Genomic DNA, 15054 nt, shown 5'->3' with positions numbered 1-15054 from the left:
CAAGCAAAATCATACAAATAGTCATTTTATTCTAGCTCTGGGGAAAAAAAAAAGATCAGATGCAGGTATTGTTTGTCTGGAGAAGTTTCGATAGTACTTGGTATATTATGTTATTATTATTTCGGCCCGAGCCCTATTAAAATCCCAAATTTTCAAAACAGCGCACGTAGTGCATGATTTTCTTTCCTTGGATTTAGAAGAAACAAGCAAAACCATGGTGACGTTATTTCCAACCGGCTGTATGCCAGGGTAGAAGGATGTAATAAAACCAAACTTATATTTATATTTTAATATATATATAAACTTCAGGGAAATGCACCACAATGGAGGGAAATAGGAGACAGCAACCCATCAGGACAGTAAAGTCCTGGAGCCTCGAAGTCACTAACCTGCTGGTCGCTGCACACCGAGCCGACGTTGCTGAGGTTACTGTTGCTTATGCCAACCGGCTGCCCCATGGGAGATAACGGGCCGACACCACCCGAGCCCCCAGCCATGGACACGGTGATGCTCATGTTGTTGTAAACCCCCTGCTGGCCAAAGGCCTGCGCCGCACTCTGCCCTGACGGACTGAACAGGCTGCAGAGCACAGATACGGTGAGAGAGGACAGCACATTACACTGAGGTCTGCACCAATGCAATGAACAGGCGATTTTAACGCAATGTACACCTTGCAACTGTGTACACTTCCTCACCTGTTGCTCCCCATGCCTGTCTGTTGCCAGCTCTTCATTTCTGGTGACTGGTAGCCAGGGGGTGGGGCTTGTTGAAGCAAAGGACTCTGGGAGGTGGGGTTTTGAGGTGACAACAATGGGCTGGTCGGGCTCATCTCAGGGGGGAAAGGTGGGTCTTGCTGGGAGATAGCTTTGAACGAGGAAAATCAAAAGTTAGGTCAGTTATATAACTTTATATTTTTCTATTTACAATTTTTGGCAAATTTTCTGAAAAAACTAACTTTGCTGGGAAGAATTTGTTAAAACGTTCTACTTTTTGCACTAAGCATTGCTGCGCATTTTGTTACTTTGCCTTCAACTCCACCTCTGTTGCACATTGAGGCATCTCATAAACACAGCTCTTACACTGTCATCTTTAAGTATTGGTACTAATAAAATGGGGTACAGTACCCTTTAAACATCAAGGCTTTGCGGTACTTTTCTAGTATAAGTGTACGTGCAACACTAATCTGATATGTAAATGTAGCGGATTCTCAGTGTGGTCCGGTGAAGCATGTTTCCTAGAACTCACCAGACCCTCCAAACTGCTGAAACAGGCCCTGCGGCAATGTGGAGTTCACGGTGGTGCTGAACTGGCCCTGCACACCGGCCATCAGCGTTGGGTTATTCAGAGGAACTCTACTGGGCAGTTTGTTGTCCAGAGGGCCCCCGGTCATGGGGCTGAAGTTACTGGGTGAGGTAGGGGATTTTCCCATCAAAGGGTTGTACCCTGGTGGGAAGCTGAACTGCTGCTGTTGCTGAGGCGTTTGCGGAGGACCTTTCGGGGCCCTGGCTGTTCCTCCGGTGGGCCCCACGACTCCAGTCGGAGCGCCTGCGATGTTCTGTCTCATCAGCATGACCTTCTGCTGGAAAAGCTGGCGCTGGCGGTGCTGGATGCTGTACAGCTCCCTCTGACGCTGGGCCAGCATCTGGGCATTCAGCGGAGGCTGCTGAGACACACACAGGTGTAAGAAAGACTAATTTAGACTTCTGAGAGTTAACAACCTGAAGGCCAACATAACACCAAATCAACAACGGTAAACTGGAAAGATGTAATAATTGTATTTATAATTTTTTTTTTTTTTTTTTTAAATCTACACTAAATCACAATAGTCCGACACATTTCTTAACTTAGTTGCGAACTTGCTGCCTTTAAATAAAGCTACTTACACCTTCTAACTAAAAATGCATTAAATGATAAAACCAAAACAACAAGCCAAGACATGATGAAATGCTCCATAGAGACAATACATAGTTATTTGATCCATTGTGAAGAGAGAAATATTGATTCCAGCAGCTTCAAATACGACCTCAATCCACATAAAAAAATATATATTTTGTAGCCTTTCCAGCTCTGTAAGAAAACAGCAGTGGGTGGTCAGGGTGAGCAGAGATTCATTCGCTGCCTCTGTGACTCACCTGTGAGGGCATTTGAGGCTGTTGAACCCCCTGACGGAGCCCTATGTTCACATGCTGGGCTCCTCCTGGAAACGGATGAATGCCCGCCATCCTGTTCTGGAGCTGAGACAGAGAAAACATAAGCAGAGGTCAGAAAGGTGCTGAAGGATGAGCGAGGAGGGGATGATAATAGAGTGAAGGGAGGGCAGGATATAATAAGACAAGAGGAAAAAAATAAGATCATCGACTGAAAAGAAGACGGCGAGGGAGATGAGTTGAATATTAGTGATAGTGGAGGAAAGGGAAGTGGGGAGTTATTTTAAGAGCATTTCAATCAATATTTAGAAAATGAAATCACAAGAACTATTATGATATATGAAGATTCAGGCTAACACAGTAAGCTACAAGTCAATACTTTGTGCTATTCATTACATCTCAGCATTTGTCATTCACAGCCCGGAGTAATTGAGTAGTGATGCTCAAATTGCGATTTATGTTATTTATTTAAATTTTTTGAAAGCCTGACCTGCCGATGATTTTCTTTCAAAGAACAGCTCCTGACTCAATTTTTTCAACACCGACCTGACATATTTCAATATTTAATGAAAAACCATCAAAAAAATATTTTGTATCTATAGTGGTTATTTGTATAAAATCACACAATTCAAATGAATAGGAAATAAATGACTGTGCTTTTATTTAAATACTCTAACAAAAAATATCCTGGCATTAGAAGTTTTAATTATGTATTATAAGCTGCTTAAAGCTAGTGTAGGGGAGTTAAACAGGTCATCATTCCCTCTCTAATATCTATTTTATATTGATGTGAAAACTGTATTTATTCAAGTTTCTTGCCAAAAAACCTCACAATTTACATTACATTTGAACTCATCATAATAGCGTTATAATTAACATTCTCCAGATACTCAGTTTTACTGAGTAGTGCTTGAACACATCAACTGGTCATCACCAATCAGATGAAAATCATGCGGTTGCGATCAGCTGCCTATTGATTGGTGCATCTCAATGAGTAAAGTGGGTGAATTATATGAAAGCACTGAGAGCAAAGAAAGTATGAAAACCACTCAAACGTGTTCCTTTCTCTTATTTGTTTATTTAATTTACATTACTGTTTTGTTAGCAGCCCTTGAATCCTGTGAACAAGTTACACCAAGTGAGACATATGTCTCATTGTTGTGACTGTACACTTCAAAGAACGTATGTTGCAAAAGCAACACAAGCAGCAACATCTTCCATCCCAAACCTCAAAACCACCTCCTCCTCGCCCTCACCTGCTGTGGGCCCTGTAGCCTCTGCTGCAGCTGCAGGCGCAGTTGGTTGGGTGGCAGTCTGAGCTGAGCGCCAACCCCCAGCGGTCGCGGCACGCCCGGCCTCAGCCCGACGCCCGTCGTCCCGCCAGGGAAAGCTCTCCGGGGGGCTCCAAACCCAAGACCCTGCTGCCCCACCACCGTGGCCAGCTCTGGAGGAAACTGAGCCTGTGGGGATGGTGTAAATTGAGAAGGGTATGTGGGGAGTTTAGGGTCCATGGAACCTGAGGTGGCAGTGGATTGCTGGGTCGGGAAGTTTTGGTTCAGTGGGTCAAAACAGCCTCCCTAGGGAGAGACAGATACAAATAGGACAAGACATTAATGATTTGTTTAATTAATGAAATCAACCTTTTGCTATATTTAGCATGCTGAATTATTGTTTTGTGAATTTTCTGTTGCTTCTATGAAAATGTGATTCACAGACGGTCTGGCATCTCTATTGTTGTGATAGTCACATATATGCATTCTGAACAGGCTGTAATCTGAAGCTAAAATCAAGTTGGAAGTATGTGGTCAGAGCAGCAGAACCAGAGTTAAGTTGTGTAAAAACACTTTCCGTTGTACTTGAAAGCAGTCCAGCAGGGCTTTACCTCGGGCTATAGACCTCGTGCACATCTGCTGCACAGCTCTCTCAAGTATCAAAATCTTTAATCACACACTTGCCTGCACCAGTTTGTCGATACCCAGGGCCTTATCCAGCTCAGCCAGTTCACTCTCATCAGTCCCACTGAGGAAGGAGACGAGCTGCTCCAACAGAGCCTTCTCATCGTTCCGGCCCTCAGGTGTGGTCGGAGGGCCCAGCACCTCATCCAGCGTACAGGGCACACACTGCCTGCTCACACAGAGAAACAATGACATCATCACCTGCACCACACTGGAGTGTCAGCGGGTTAAATCAAACTTTTAAGCATTTTTCTTCAGAGAAGAAAATTATATCATGACTAGGGCTGTTCAAAGCGTCATTCACAAGGTTGAAATTCAAATTCTAAATCAACATTTGAATGCCGCACAGCTTTTTCTTTTGCCAATACATCTGTTCATTGTGTTTAAACCTGGTATTTCTGCAAAGTTGCAATTCATTAAGGCTAAATTATTAGTGCTGCCTAATCCATCAGAATTATACTATTTGCTGTATTAACACAGCGGTCTAGCAGCAATGTAAGAGAACCATAAATTACCTTTATTTAGCTATTAGCTTCATTTGAAAACCTCAACAGAAGCTTTACATGTTAAATAAATGACATCCGGAACAACCCTGTAAATGACAACAGATTGGGTGTTGAGAGTACAGTATTGCTTACTCTTGAGGCGATGCCAAGGGAGCTTGTAAAGGTGTTCCAAGACCATTAAAGGACAAGCTGTCAGACAGAGACAGAGGCTGGAACTGAGAGTCTCCCACATCCATCTTGGACAGACCTGAATGAGATTTTAACACAGTTTTATTGCAATAAAAATAGAAAGAAATCATAAATAACTAGATTCAACAAGTATAATTAAATTAATTTGCAGTATTTAGCACTTTGGGGAAATTAACAGCATCTTAAAATCTTGCTTTTGATGCCATTTTTTCACTTTGCTTCAATAATGTCCTATTGTGCGGCTCTTTTCTACAGTATACTGCAAAGTGATATCACGTGTGGGCTCATATATGTAACAGAATACAGTGTGACCACACCCAATGGTGCCGTTTAGTGCGGCCATTTACGTAGGAGCATTGAAACCTAGATAGAGGTCAGCTCAACAATGCTTTACTGCAAATGAAGATTTAGTGTCAAGTTTCTACCCCACAGGGTTTCACACAGTGGTCATTTTCTTGAACATTTTCTATGACTACCTGCGACCGGTTCTGTGTGTGTGTGTGTGTGTGTGTGTGTGTGTGTGTGTGTGTGTGTGTGTGTGTGTGTGTTATGTTTTCTTGCATACCAGTGCTTGAACTGAAAGCGTTGATAACCTCAGCCTCTGGGAAGAGGCTGCTGTCTTTGGGGGTCTGGAAGGGGTCTCCCTGTCCCAGGTTCTGCGTCTGGCTTGGAGTGGGGGGACTGCAGAAGTCAAAGGATGACTGACTCTGGAGGTTGCAGCCGGAGGATGGGCCGCCATCACTGAGTACTGGGAAACAAACACATGCACACAGACAATTAGGTCAAACAAAAAAACAATGATGCATAAAGCTTTATTGTTTAATATTGATAGGACGACTTTATGACTTTCTGCACTGTTGAACTATTTTGGTTATAGTATGTATGGTCTGTTGACGTGACAATGCCTCCAATAGCCACCAGGGGGCACTAACAATGTGTCGGTAAATAAATGAATGAATAAATAAATAAAGGAAGCTTTCTGGGTCATACAACTATACTTGGTATTATTACTACTAACAAAAAATAAGGAGGATTTTCTGGGGCGGAATTCCAGAATACAATCGAAATGTAAAGAATAAAGTTAAAATATAATTTTGAGAATGAAGATGAAATATTGAGAATAATAGTTGAACTTTTGAAATTTCAAATAATAACAATAACAAAAAAATCTTCATCTTCTCATTGTTCCCCTTATGGCTGGCACTAGAGTCTTCTGCACCATTGTCCATAGATTGTATGTAGGTGGTTTATTATTATTCCCTCTTCTGCATGACCACCCTCCCCCTTCCTGCTAAATTGAAACTTTACCTCTGTTAGGAGTGCCGGGAGACTCTCTCTTCACATTTACATTGCGGGGAGTGCTGGCCTCGCCGGGCTGGAGCTGAGTGGGGGACTGCAGTTTGAGCTGGGGAGAAGGAGAGTGGAGCTGGGGTGACGGCGATTGCAACTGGGGAAGGGACTGGGAGGACTGGAGCTGAGGCAGGGGGGACTGGAGCTGAGGCAGGGGGGACTGGAGCTGAGGCAGGGGAGACTGGAGCTGAGGCAGGGGAGACTGGAGCTGAGGCAGGGGAGACTGGAGCTGAGGCAGGGGAGACTGGAGCTGAGGCAGGGGAGACTGGAGCTGAGCCGGGGGCTGAGAGGCTGGAGAGTGGAGTTGGGGCCCTCCTCCAGGGGTTGTTGAATCCTCACTGCTCTGTTTGGCCCCACTTGGGCCTCTCAGGCCAGGCAGCAGCTGGGTGAGAGGGTCCATGTCAACAGAGCCACCAGACATCTGAGGGCGGGATACGGAGAGTGGAGCAGAAACAAATGAAAAAGGGATAGTGATGAGGAAAAAGACAGGATGGAAGAATGGATGGCGTGAAAAGGGTAAAGAATGAAAGAATAATGGGCGGCAGGCGATCAGTGACAGAGAGACGGACCGAGACAAAAAGTCAGAGGGCAGTGAGCTTCAAAGGCTGCAGCTGGTAGCTGAGCCTACAGGCCTACAGTCCAGACAAAGTCCAGAAAATCAACATATAACTTGATTTACAATGGCTGTAAGGCAACAGCGAATGCAGGAGCAAAGCTCAATAGAAGAAAATCTAAGTATTCTTTCACAGAGTGCCTGTATAAATGTAACCCTAACCAAAGCTCAATGAATATAACAATGCTGTCACTGGTCATGTTGGTGTGATACTACTACTACTAATGTTATTACAGATCACAACGACATTGACAACAACCGTACCGTGGAGTCTCGGCTGTCCCTGCGGCTGTCTCTGCGGTTCTCTCCGACGGGACTTGATTTGGGGCTGGTGCACGCTGAGCTGCTGCACACTCCCGCTGGTTTGGATGCACCTCCTGCTGCAACAGTGGACCCAGTACAGACCACTCCATCCACGCTGGCTCTCTTCTCCACTTTAACCCTCACTGTCTGCAGGCTGAGAGCAGATGGAGGAGGCAGGTCCCCCAAGTCCTTTGAAAACAAAGTGCACCTCCGTTAGTAGTTGTCATGGCATCATGATGACTCATGAGGACAAATAATATGGAAATTACAAATACCAATGGGGATGTGATATTTATTAAGCCAATGATAGATACTTCACTCACATAGATCAAGGCTAACAAAATATATTTTACCAATTGTGGATTTTTACAGAGAAAATAATGAGCCCTAAATACATACACATAAAATAATACAATGGGCATTTTTAATGGTCACCTTTTCGTCTGTGTCCAGGAGAAAACGGAGTAGTTGATGGTCCTGTGGCTCTCTGGAGCTGGATTTGGGAGGTGCTGCGGTCAGAGCCGGAATGGCAGGCGGCTCCCTCTTGATCTCAACGTCGCTTTTGTTTAGTCCTTCCTCAGTGGTGGTGGAGGCATCGTGGGGACTGGTATCCTGGAGCAGCCGGTGCAGGATCTTATGCCGTTCCGTTAGAGTACTGTGAGAGGCAGGGCACTGAGGGGCAGGATGAGGGTTAGAAGGATGAGGTGATGACTTGCAGTGGATCCTGTTGTTGTTAGATTCAGCTCCCGCCCCATTGCGTTCCAGGAGCTGATTGAGTCTGGGGTTACCCAGCAGTGAGGCAGAAGGAAGAGGTGCTTTAACAGAGTTCTCTCCCCCTCCTTCTCCTCCCTCTGGCAGTTTGGCAGATGGAGGCCGAGTAGAGGAGCCGGTGGGTGTACTGGCTTGTCTCTGAAGGACAGGAGAGGAGAGGGAGAAAGAGCCAGTTGATCCACCGCTGGTGCCGCTACTACCATCACCGCCAGACTGCTGCCTGTTGAGGCTGCCTCCACTACTTAGTTCCCCGGCTGGGGATTGGAGGCCCGGTGTGGAAGGAGAGAAGGGGTTCCCCGGTAACCGAGGGCTTCCGCCTAACCCAGGACTGGCTCGTGGCATCCTGGGTGACATAAAAGAGGTAGGGGTTGCTATGAGTGGGCTGCTCAAAGGAGAGGGGCTGTTGACCTGCTGGGGGCAGGTCCGATTGGGCGTCAGGTAGCCTGTGGGTGTGGCTGGATTATGTCCGTGGGGGGAGGTGTTGGTGTTGTTGGGGTGAAGGCCCGAGGTGGAGAGGCCTGAGCCTTGGGTCCAGTTACTGCTGGGAGGAAGGGAAGGGGAGCGGGAGGGAGTTTGGGCAAGGCTGCCGAGGGCCGGTGGAAGGCTGGGGTTAGTGTTTTCCTGAGAGCTAGCAGTGTTGTGTTCCCTGGAAGAAAAGAAAAGATAGCTGTGACCCAAGGAGACCATGTGGTAGAGGAAAAAGGTGCTTCAAAAATCTGCTACAAAATGGGTCGTACCTGTCAATAGTGTGAATGCCCATAATGAAGGGCTGAACGTCGGGGTTGGGGGGGCAGCAGAACTTGCAGCGGGTCTGAGCGCTGAGCGGGGTGCCATCACTTAACGTGAAATGGTACAACGGGCTGATGGCGGTGCCGTGGGTCATCACTGATGGAGATACCAACACATGCACACACGGGACAAGAGAAAAAGGCAAACACAGGGTTTACACTTTGGTCTCTTCTTTCTTTTGGTGTTGTTAACTCTGGTTTGGATTACTGGATCCACATCTGACATGATGTAAACATGTAAAAACTGCAACATTGGAACAAAGGATTTTGATATTGCTGCAGTGCAGATGCTGGCTTTAAGACTATAATTTACTATTTTATAATGGTTTGGAAGTACAGCGGAAACCAGGTATAGTGATCACAGCTAATTATATGGATCAAAAAGCTTGGGACAGAATCATCCCTATAAGAATGCAGTTAAAATAGTTTGCTTATAATAATCAAGTAGTCCTCTTACAGTGTTCATTTGGGATCTTTTCAAACATGACAGCATACGTGAAAACATTTGAAATCTACAAAAGCTAACTTTATTAAAACGTCTCCGCTTTCCAGCTGGCTACCTGTTAGATTTTCTCTAAATAAAAAAAACGAATGTGCACTGTGAAGGCACCCGTGGTTGAAGCCGCCCTAATTATGTGGATTGATAATGCCTGGTTACGTAAGGCTCCCAAAAGAAACTGTGTTGATCCTCGACTGGGTCCATGCCACCGCAGCGCAGCACATGCAGATGAACAGCGACCACCACGCCGCTCACCGGGTGTGCGAGGCGCACCGCCAAAGGGCGGCATTCATCTGCATGCACCGCTCCTGCTGCAGTGACACAGAGCTGGCCAAAAACCGGCAAAACCTCACCCAATGCGAGCCCTTAGTGAGAGAAAAAGCAGAAGGATTGACAGCGGGCCAGTAGGTAGTGGAGCTGTTTTTTTCATAACTTTGTATTAATTTAATAAATATCCAAATGTCAGCTAATGTCAACAAAAACAAAATCAGCTCTAATAACCATCCGCTTGTAGTGATCACGTTGACCTGGACAGGTGTGATCACTACGAGCAGTTTCCACTGTAGTTGCTGAAAGTGTGGTAACCATGGCAGCGAGCCTGTCAATGATTTCTAGGAGTGAGGCTGAACAATCGATCGTGGCTACTCACCCTCATGCAGCAGCTTCTTGGCGTGGGAGGGCTCTTTGCCCTGCGTCTGAAAGAAAGCGAAGATGCACTTCCTGACCAGGTCCTCCCAGCCAGGTCGGCCTGTCGCTCGCAAAGCACTAGTTTCTATGGAGATGATCTTCCCTGGAGGAGAGCACCACACACACACACACACACACACACACACACACACACACACACACACACACACACACACACACACACACACACACACACACACACACACACACACACACACACACACACACACACACACACACACACGGTCAGTCTACACTATTGGTCTACACAGATTTCAACATCTGCAGTAGCCGAGGACGAGAGGAGGTGCACTCTGTGTTTACATCAATGATGCTCAAACAGTCAAAGGTGATGAACCGTTATTCCCTGATGCAGAACATTTAATGTTAAGATGTTGGATATATTATCAGCCCAGATAATTGTTTTGTTGCTGCTGTTTGCATCCTTCTGATGCAGGTTCAAAATAATGTACTACAGGAATGCACTACTGTTTAGCAAATGGGCCACAACTACGGTTTGTTGTGCAACCCTGTTTTGCACACTGACAATAAATTATCCTCGACTCCTAACCTGTGGGGTCCTGCTTCGTGATGAACGACTCAGTGCTGAAAGGCTGGGCGCGAGGGATCCGACAGGCAATACAGATCAGGCAGCTCTGCAGGTCTGAGGAAAGAGAGGACACAAGTGGTGAGGTGTGTGTGGTACTGTATGCCACAAACAAAGAAGAAAGAAAAGGTAACGACTAAAAAGGAAGACTATGGATAAGTACCTCATACAACCAATGATACCACAATGATCAAAGCTTACCTCAACCCTCTAATTCACACAAAGTACTAAATGCATATTTTTTTATAATATCACTCTCAGATACACACAGGTGGTGAAAAAAGTACATGACAACATGTCAAAACTTAAAAAAATCTGATCATTTTGGTTGCTGTATAAATGAGATAAATGAGGAGCTGTAACAGCCAATCAAAGCTTGGCATTGTGTCATTCCAACAACAGATGTTGGGACTCAAAACCTACACAAAAATAGAAGGATGTAGGATACTGTGAGTACAATTCTACAATCCGCGAGGGCCAGGTCTTATCAAAATGAATAAAAGCAGGCAGAGCTCAACAGCAGAGTAAATCTGCAATGCAGGAACTACATCATACTTCTTATCAAGGCCATTGCACCAACGGCTCCCCAAAAAAATATGAAAATGTCCTGCAAGAATCTTGCCGCAGTCCAACTGGTCAGATGGTGGAAGTTGTGATAGTGGAACATTGTTTTAATGCACTTTCACTCGTATGTAACAACAAAAAAACATTTATTTATGAACTATTTAACATCCTTTTAAAGGGACACAGCTCATGTTTACTGCATACAAAAAAAGATCTATATTCTGTCTTATAAATATACAGTATTCATATACTATTTTCCAAATAGGCCTTTTCAGAAAGAAAGGTGAAACAAGAGAGAAAACATTATATAGATATATTATAATCAGCTTCCCTTGCTTAAATCCTCCGTATTGATTTGAATAACTGTACAATCTTAAGACTGAGCATCTGCACACTGTGTGTACTCATTGTGTGTGTGTGTGTGTGTGTGTGTGTGTGTGTGTGTGTTTGCATGTACCCTCTCCCTCCTCCTGCATGGTCCGTGGTTGGGACACGGTGAAACACTGCATGATCTCATATTGCTGCCGAGCCTCCGGGTTTTCTGAATCCAACTCGTCCGGTGGCCTCTTCAGCATGCGACAGTTGAAGGTGTGGCTGTTCCTTCGGCTGGGCTCCTGTGGCCACTGCACGCCGTTTACTGGACAGAAAGGACAATAAACACAAGAGTTTAAAATCAATGAGAATTTACGGTTTTAATCAAAGCTAAAAAGAAATACATCCCCTTTGGGAATATGTTAAAGGTACCCTGTGGATTATGCTTTTATGAGCAGGCCACCGTTTATTTCTGAGTGATGCAATACACATTGCTGCCATTGGTTTCACACGATTCTACTGACTTACTGGCCAGTATTGCGCTAACAAATGTAGAAGTGCGCCAGCAAAGGCAGGGAAGAAGAAGACTACTTCCAAGTAAACAGGAATTAAGGCATTAAACTTAAAAAAGTTAACTTGCTATAAATCAAGTAGACAAGACTAGGTCACCATGACCAGATCAAGTTTTTTTTATTTCCCTTGATTTAAAAGAAGAAGAAGAAACTTTTGGAAATTCCTTTTTTGCCATCAATAATCTGTTTGCGAACACTAGACACACTATTTAAAGCAAGCGGTATACTTGCAATCCATGCACAAGCTTACAAAAGCCCTGTAGGACTTGCAAATACATGGTAAATAAATTGTGAAGTGTGTTGCTGCCACCAGTTGCGTCTAAGCAATGCTCACAAATGGCTTTCGTGAAACGAGCACCTGTTGCACTGTAAAGCCCACTGAGCCCAGTCCAACACAGATCCTGCTAAATCTCCTCTCGTCTCATTTGGTGTTTTTTTTTCCTTTTCTTCCAGGGCTGCTGGAAGACGCCAATTTTGTTGAGTGAGTAAATCTGCTGCATTCAAACTGAATGCAGCAGATTTGCAGATGTTACACACAATATCATAAAAAAGTGGTATTCTCCTCATGTAGCCTATTCAAATTTGTCTTTTTGGGTCGTTACAGCGCCCTAAATATCACACCCAGATGTACTGAAGTCCTCCTGTGTCACTGAGGTGGCTTAACTGTTATTTGTGTCTAGTTCTCTATGAGAGTGGGTTTTAAAGATCTCCCTCTCTGAGAAGAAAGATGAGCTGTAGTGACTGGCACAACATTAAAAGAGATTACAAGATCAAAACAGAAAATACAACTGTTCAACCTTGTCGCCTACTGCACTCCTTTATCTATTGTCCTCATACGATCCCACACAGACCCCCTCCATTTTTTATCATAAGCACTTCTCAAGGTTGTGGCTAAAAATTAAAACAACATTATCACAGGGAAGAAAGACAGTGTTTCACTCTTCCCTCGCTCCTCAAACTCCCACACACATACTCTCTACTCTGGCATACCGTTTCTTCGCTCTTCTGTAACATTTTTCAGCTTTGTGAAGAGCACTTAAATCTGAATTCATTCAAACTCTATAGTTCATCGCACTGCCTTTCTTTATGGCTCTTCAAATGTGCTTTAGCTACAGTATTTTCCATCAATAAACCAACGTTAATTATCCGTATTAAGGACTGTGTTCTGATTTTGCTGCCAATACTGATCTCCTTAATGGGTTTCGTCGGCATTGAAACTGTCAAATTTGAAGATACGGAAAATGTAATTATAAAATATCTTTTAAAAAAAATGTTGGCATCTTAAACTTATGATATAAAGTGTTGGACCGCAGATTCATGCATACCGAGTTAAAACCCACAGTCCCAGCTCACTCACCCAGGCTTTTGGGCAGCAGATTACGAACAAATTCATTATGGTCTCCCACGTGGAGCATGCTGTAGACACTCGAGGTCATCAGCTCCCCCTGGGAGTATCCAAGGTAACTCGTCACGTTCTCTGAAACAAAGACGATGCGGCCCTCCCGGTTGACGACGAAGAAGAACCCATCAAGGGCCTGAAAGGGGGGTAAAAAGGAGAGGAAAAGAATCAAGTGTGGGTTGAGTTTGGAGTAAAAATCCCAGCAGTGGTGGTGGTGAGTAAATGTGTGATTGTGTGTGTTGTTCACCTCAAGCAGCATGGGCCCCAGCGCCTCTTTCTCCACCAGCCCCTGGCTACTGGAGGAGATGTCGCTCTTCTGCACCTCATCATCTGGAGACAGAAGAGCTGCTTTCTCTGTCAGGGGTAAACAAACGCAAATCAGAAAACCTTTGTATAGACTGCAGACAAAAAATATTCATTGTGAAAAATGTCTTTGCACCACAGCACATCTAAAGCATGCGAATGTCTTCAAAGCAGCCTATTTGGTTAAGCCTTTCACAAATCAGTCCATTGTGTGTGTGTGTGTGTGTGTGTGTGTGTGTCCTCACCCTGCTCACGCCGTTTCATCTGCTGGATTTGGTCCACAGTACTCTTGAGGATGTGGCACTTGTCGGGCTTGGAACTGAGACTGGCAATGTCGCCCATGTTGGACGACAGCAGCTCAGCCAGCTCCTCGATGTAGTGGCACTCCAGCTCCCGTCTCCGCTTCTCCACACTGCAAAGAAAGCGAGCAAGTTCACACAGATAGATGGACGGATGGACGGCAAACTCGGGTCAAGACTGTCCCCCGGTGCGGAGTCATAACGATCATGTTATCGGGGTTTCAACAATGTAATGGAGACACTGTTTCCGAGTTACCTTTAACATTTTTTTGTTATTTATTTGCAACTTATACATCTATACTAATATACCTGCAATAAGCTCAAAACAGCAGATTTACATGTCAAGCTTTAGTTGGAAAAAACAAGAGAAATTAGGCCGTCATCTTGAGCTCTGAGGAGTTGTGATTATTATTTTGCTGATTACTGACACTCTAAAAATGAATAAGAAAATAATTTGTAGCAGCCCTGATCTTTACTTGATGTCCTGATACTTCTGTTTAAGTCCGTCTTAACATTGTGCTGTTTAATGTCAACTGAAATTATTCAAAAGATTAAACATCTGATCATAAAAGTTTGTTTCTTTTTCGAACAACAGGTGGTTTAAATGATCAGTTCAAGAGTTGGGAAATGTTTAAGTAACATCACAATGTGCTGTATAAGTGCTGTGGTTTTTCAACCGGCTGCTTGTGATTTGTTTCTGTGATATGTAAACAAGAAAGTTGCCGTAAGTAAAAAAAAATATGGCAACTTAAATCTGCCTTTAACTTGAGCGTCTTCACAGTCTATGCACAGCCTGAACAATATTCTCCAGATTCAATAATACACTTACAAACCGCGAGTTGCAGCAAGGTATGTGGTAAACGTGAAAAAAGGAATGTGTGTGTGTGTGTGTGTGTGTGTGTGTGTGTGTGTGTGTGTGTGTGAGAGACGACAACAGAAAAAGTAGGTCAGTGCATTGGCCTGCCAGAACACACAGGCGTGGTGACCAAGGGAGGGAGGGGTGAGGAGGGGGAGGACGCGGCTGTGTATGCGCAGGTCAGTGGCCGCGTGTAGCTGCTGTAGAAATGCTAGCTGGGCTGTTACACCAGCTTACATCAGCTATTGGGCTTTATGGACACACACACACACACACACACACACACACACACACACACACACACACACACACACACACACACACACACACACAC

General features: G+C 44.7%; 1 protein-coding gene across 1 annotated transcript in view; it reads right to left on the bottom strand.

The window, feature by feature from the left end:
- The window catches only part of ncoa1 (nuclear receptor coactivator 1), a 46479-nt gene that overhangs the window by 7643 nt on the left and 23782 nt on the right, over positions 1 to 15054 (bottom strand). Inside the window, exons 3-20 of the mRNA XM_068706934.1 lie at positions 13811 to 13977; positions 13510 to 13616; positions 13221 to 13398; positions 11437 to 11616; positions 10380 to 10472; positions 9771 to 9911; positions 8572 to 8719; positions 7499 to 8480; positions 7025 to 7252; positions 6106 to 6568; positions 5363 to 5545; positions 4741 to 4855; positions 4103 to 4271; positions 3404 to 3724; positions 2133 to 2234; positions 1246 to 1660; positions 696 to 864; positions 390 to 579 (exon numbers count right to left, since the gene is read on the bottom strand). Of these exons, the coding sequence (XP_068563035.1) occupies positions 390 to 579; positions 696 to 864; positions 1246 to 1660; positions 2133 to 2234; positions 3404 to 3724; positions 4103 to 4271; positions 4741 to 4855; positions 5363 to 5545; positions 6106 to 6568; positions 7025 to 7252; positions 7499 to 8480; positions 8572 to 8719; positions 9771 to 9911; positions 10380 to 10472; positions 11437 to 11616; positions 13221 to 13398; positions 13510 to 13616; positions 13811 to 13977 (4351 nt within the window). The remainder of the gene's footprint in view (positions 1 to 389; positions 580 to 695; positions 865 to 1245; positions 1661 to 2132; positions 2235 to 3403; positions 3725 to 4102; positions 4272 to 4740; positions 4856 to 5362; positions 5546 to 6105; positions 6569 to 7024; positions 7253 to 7498; positions 8481 to 8571; positions 8720 to 9770; positions 9912 to 10379; positions 10473 to 11436; positions 11617 to 13220; positions 13399 to 13509; positions 13617 to 13810; positions 13978 to 15054) is intronic.

Source organism: Cebidichthys violaceus, unplaced genomic scaffold (genome assembly GCF_023349555.1).
Source record: "Cebidichthys violaceus isolate CVI_PGR_0920_01 unplaced genomic scaffold, fCebVio1.0.p SCAF_125, whole genome shotgun sequence".
NCBI lineage: Eukaryota > Metazoa > Chordata > Actinopteri > Perciformes > Stichaeidae > Cebidichthys > Cebidichthys violaceus.
Note: the sequence above shows the minus strand (reverse complement) of the source record. Positions and strands in the feature narration are given on the sequence as shown.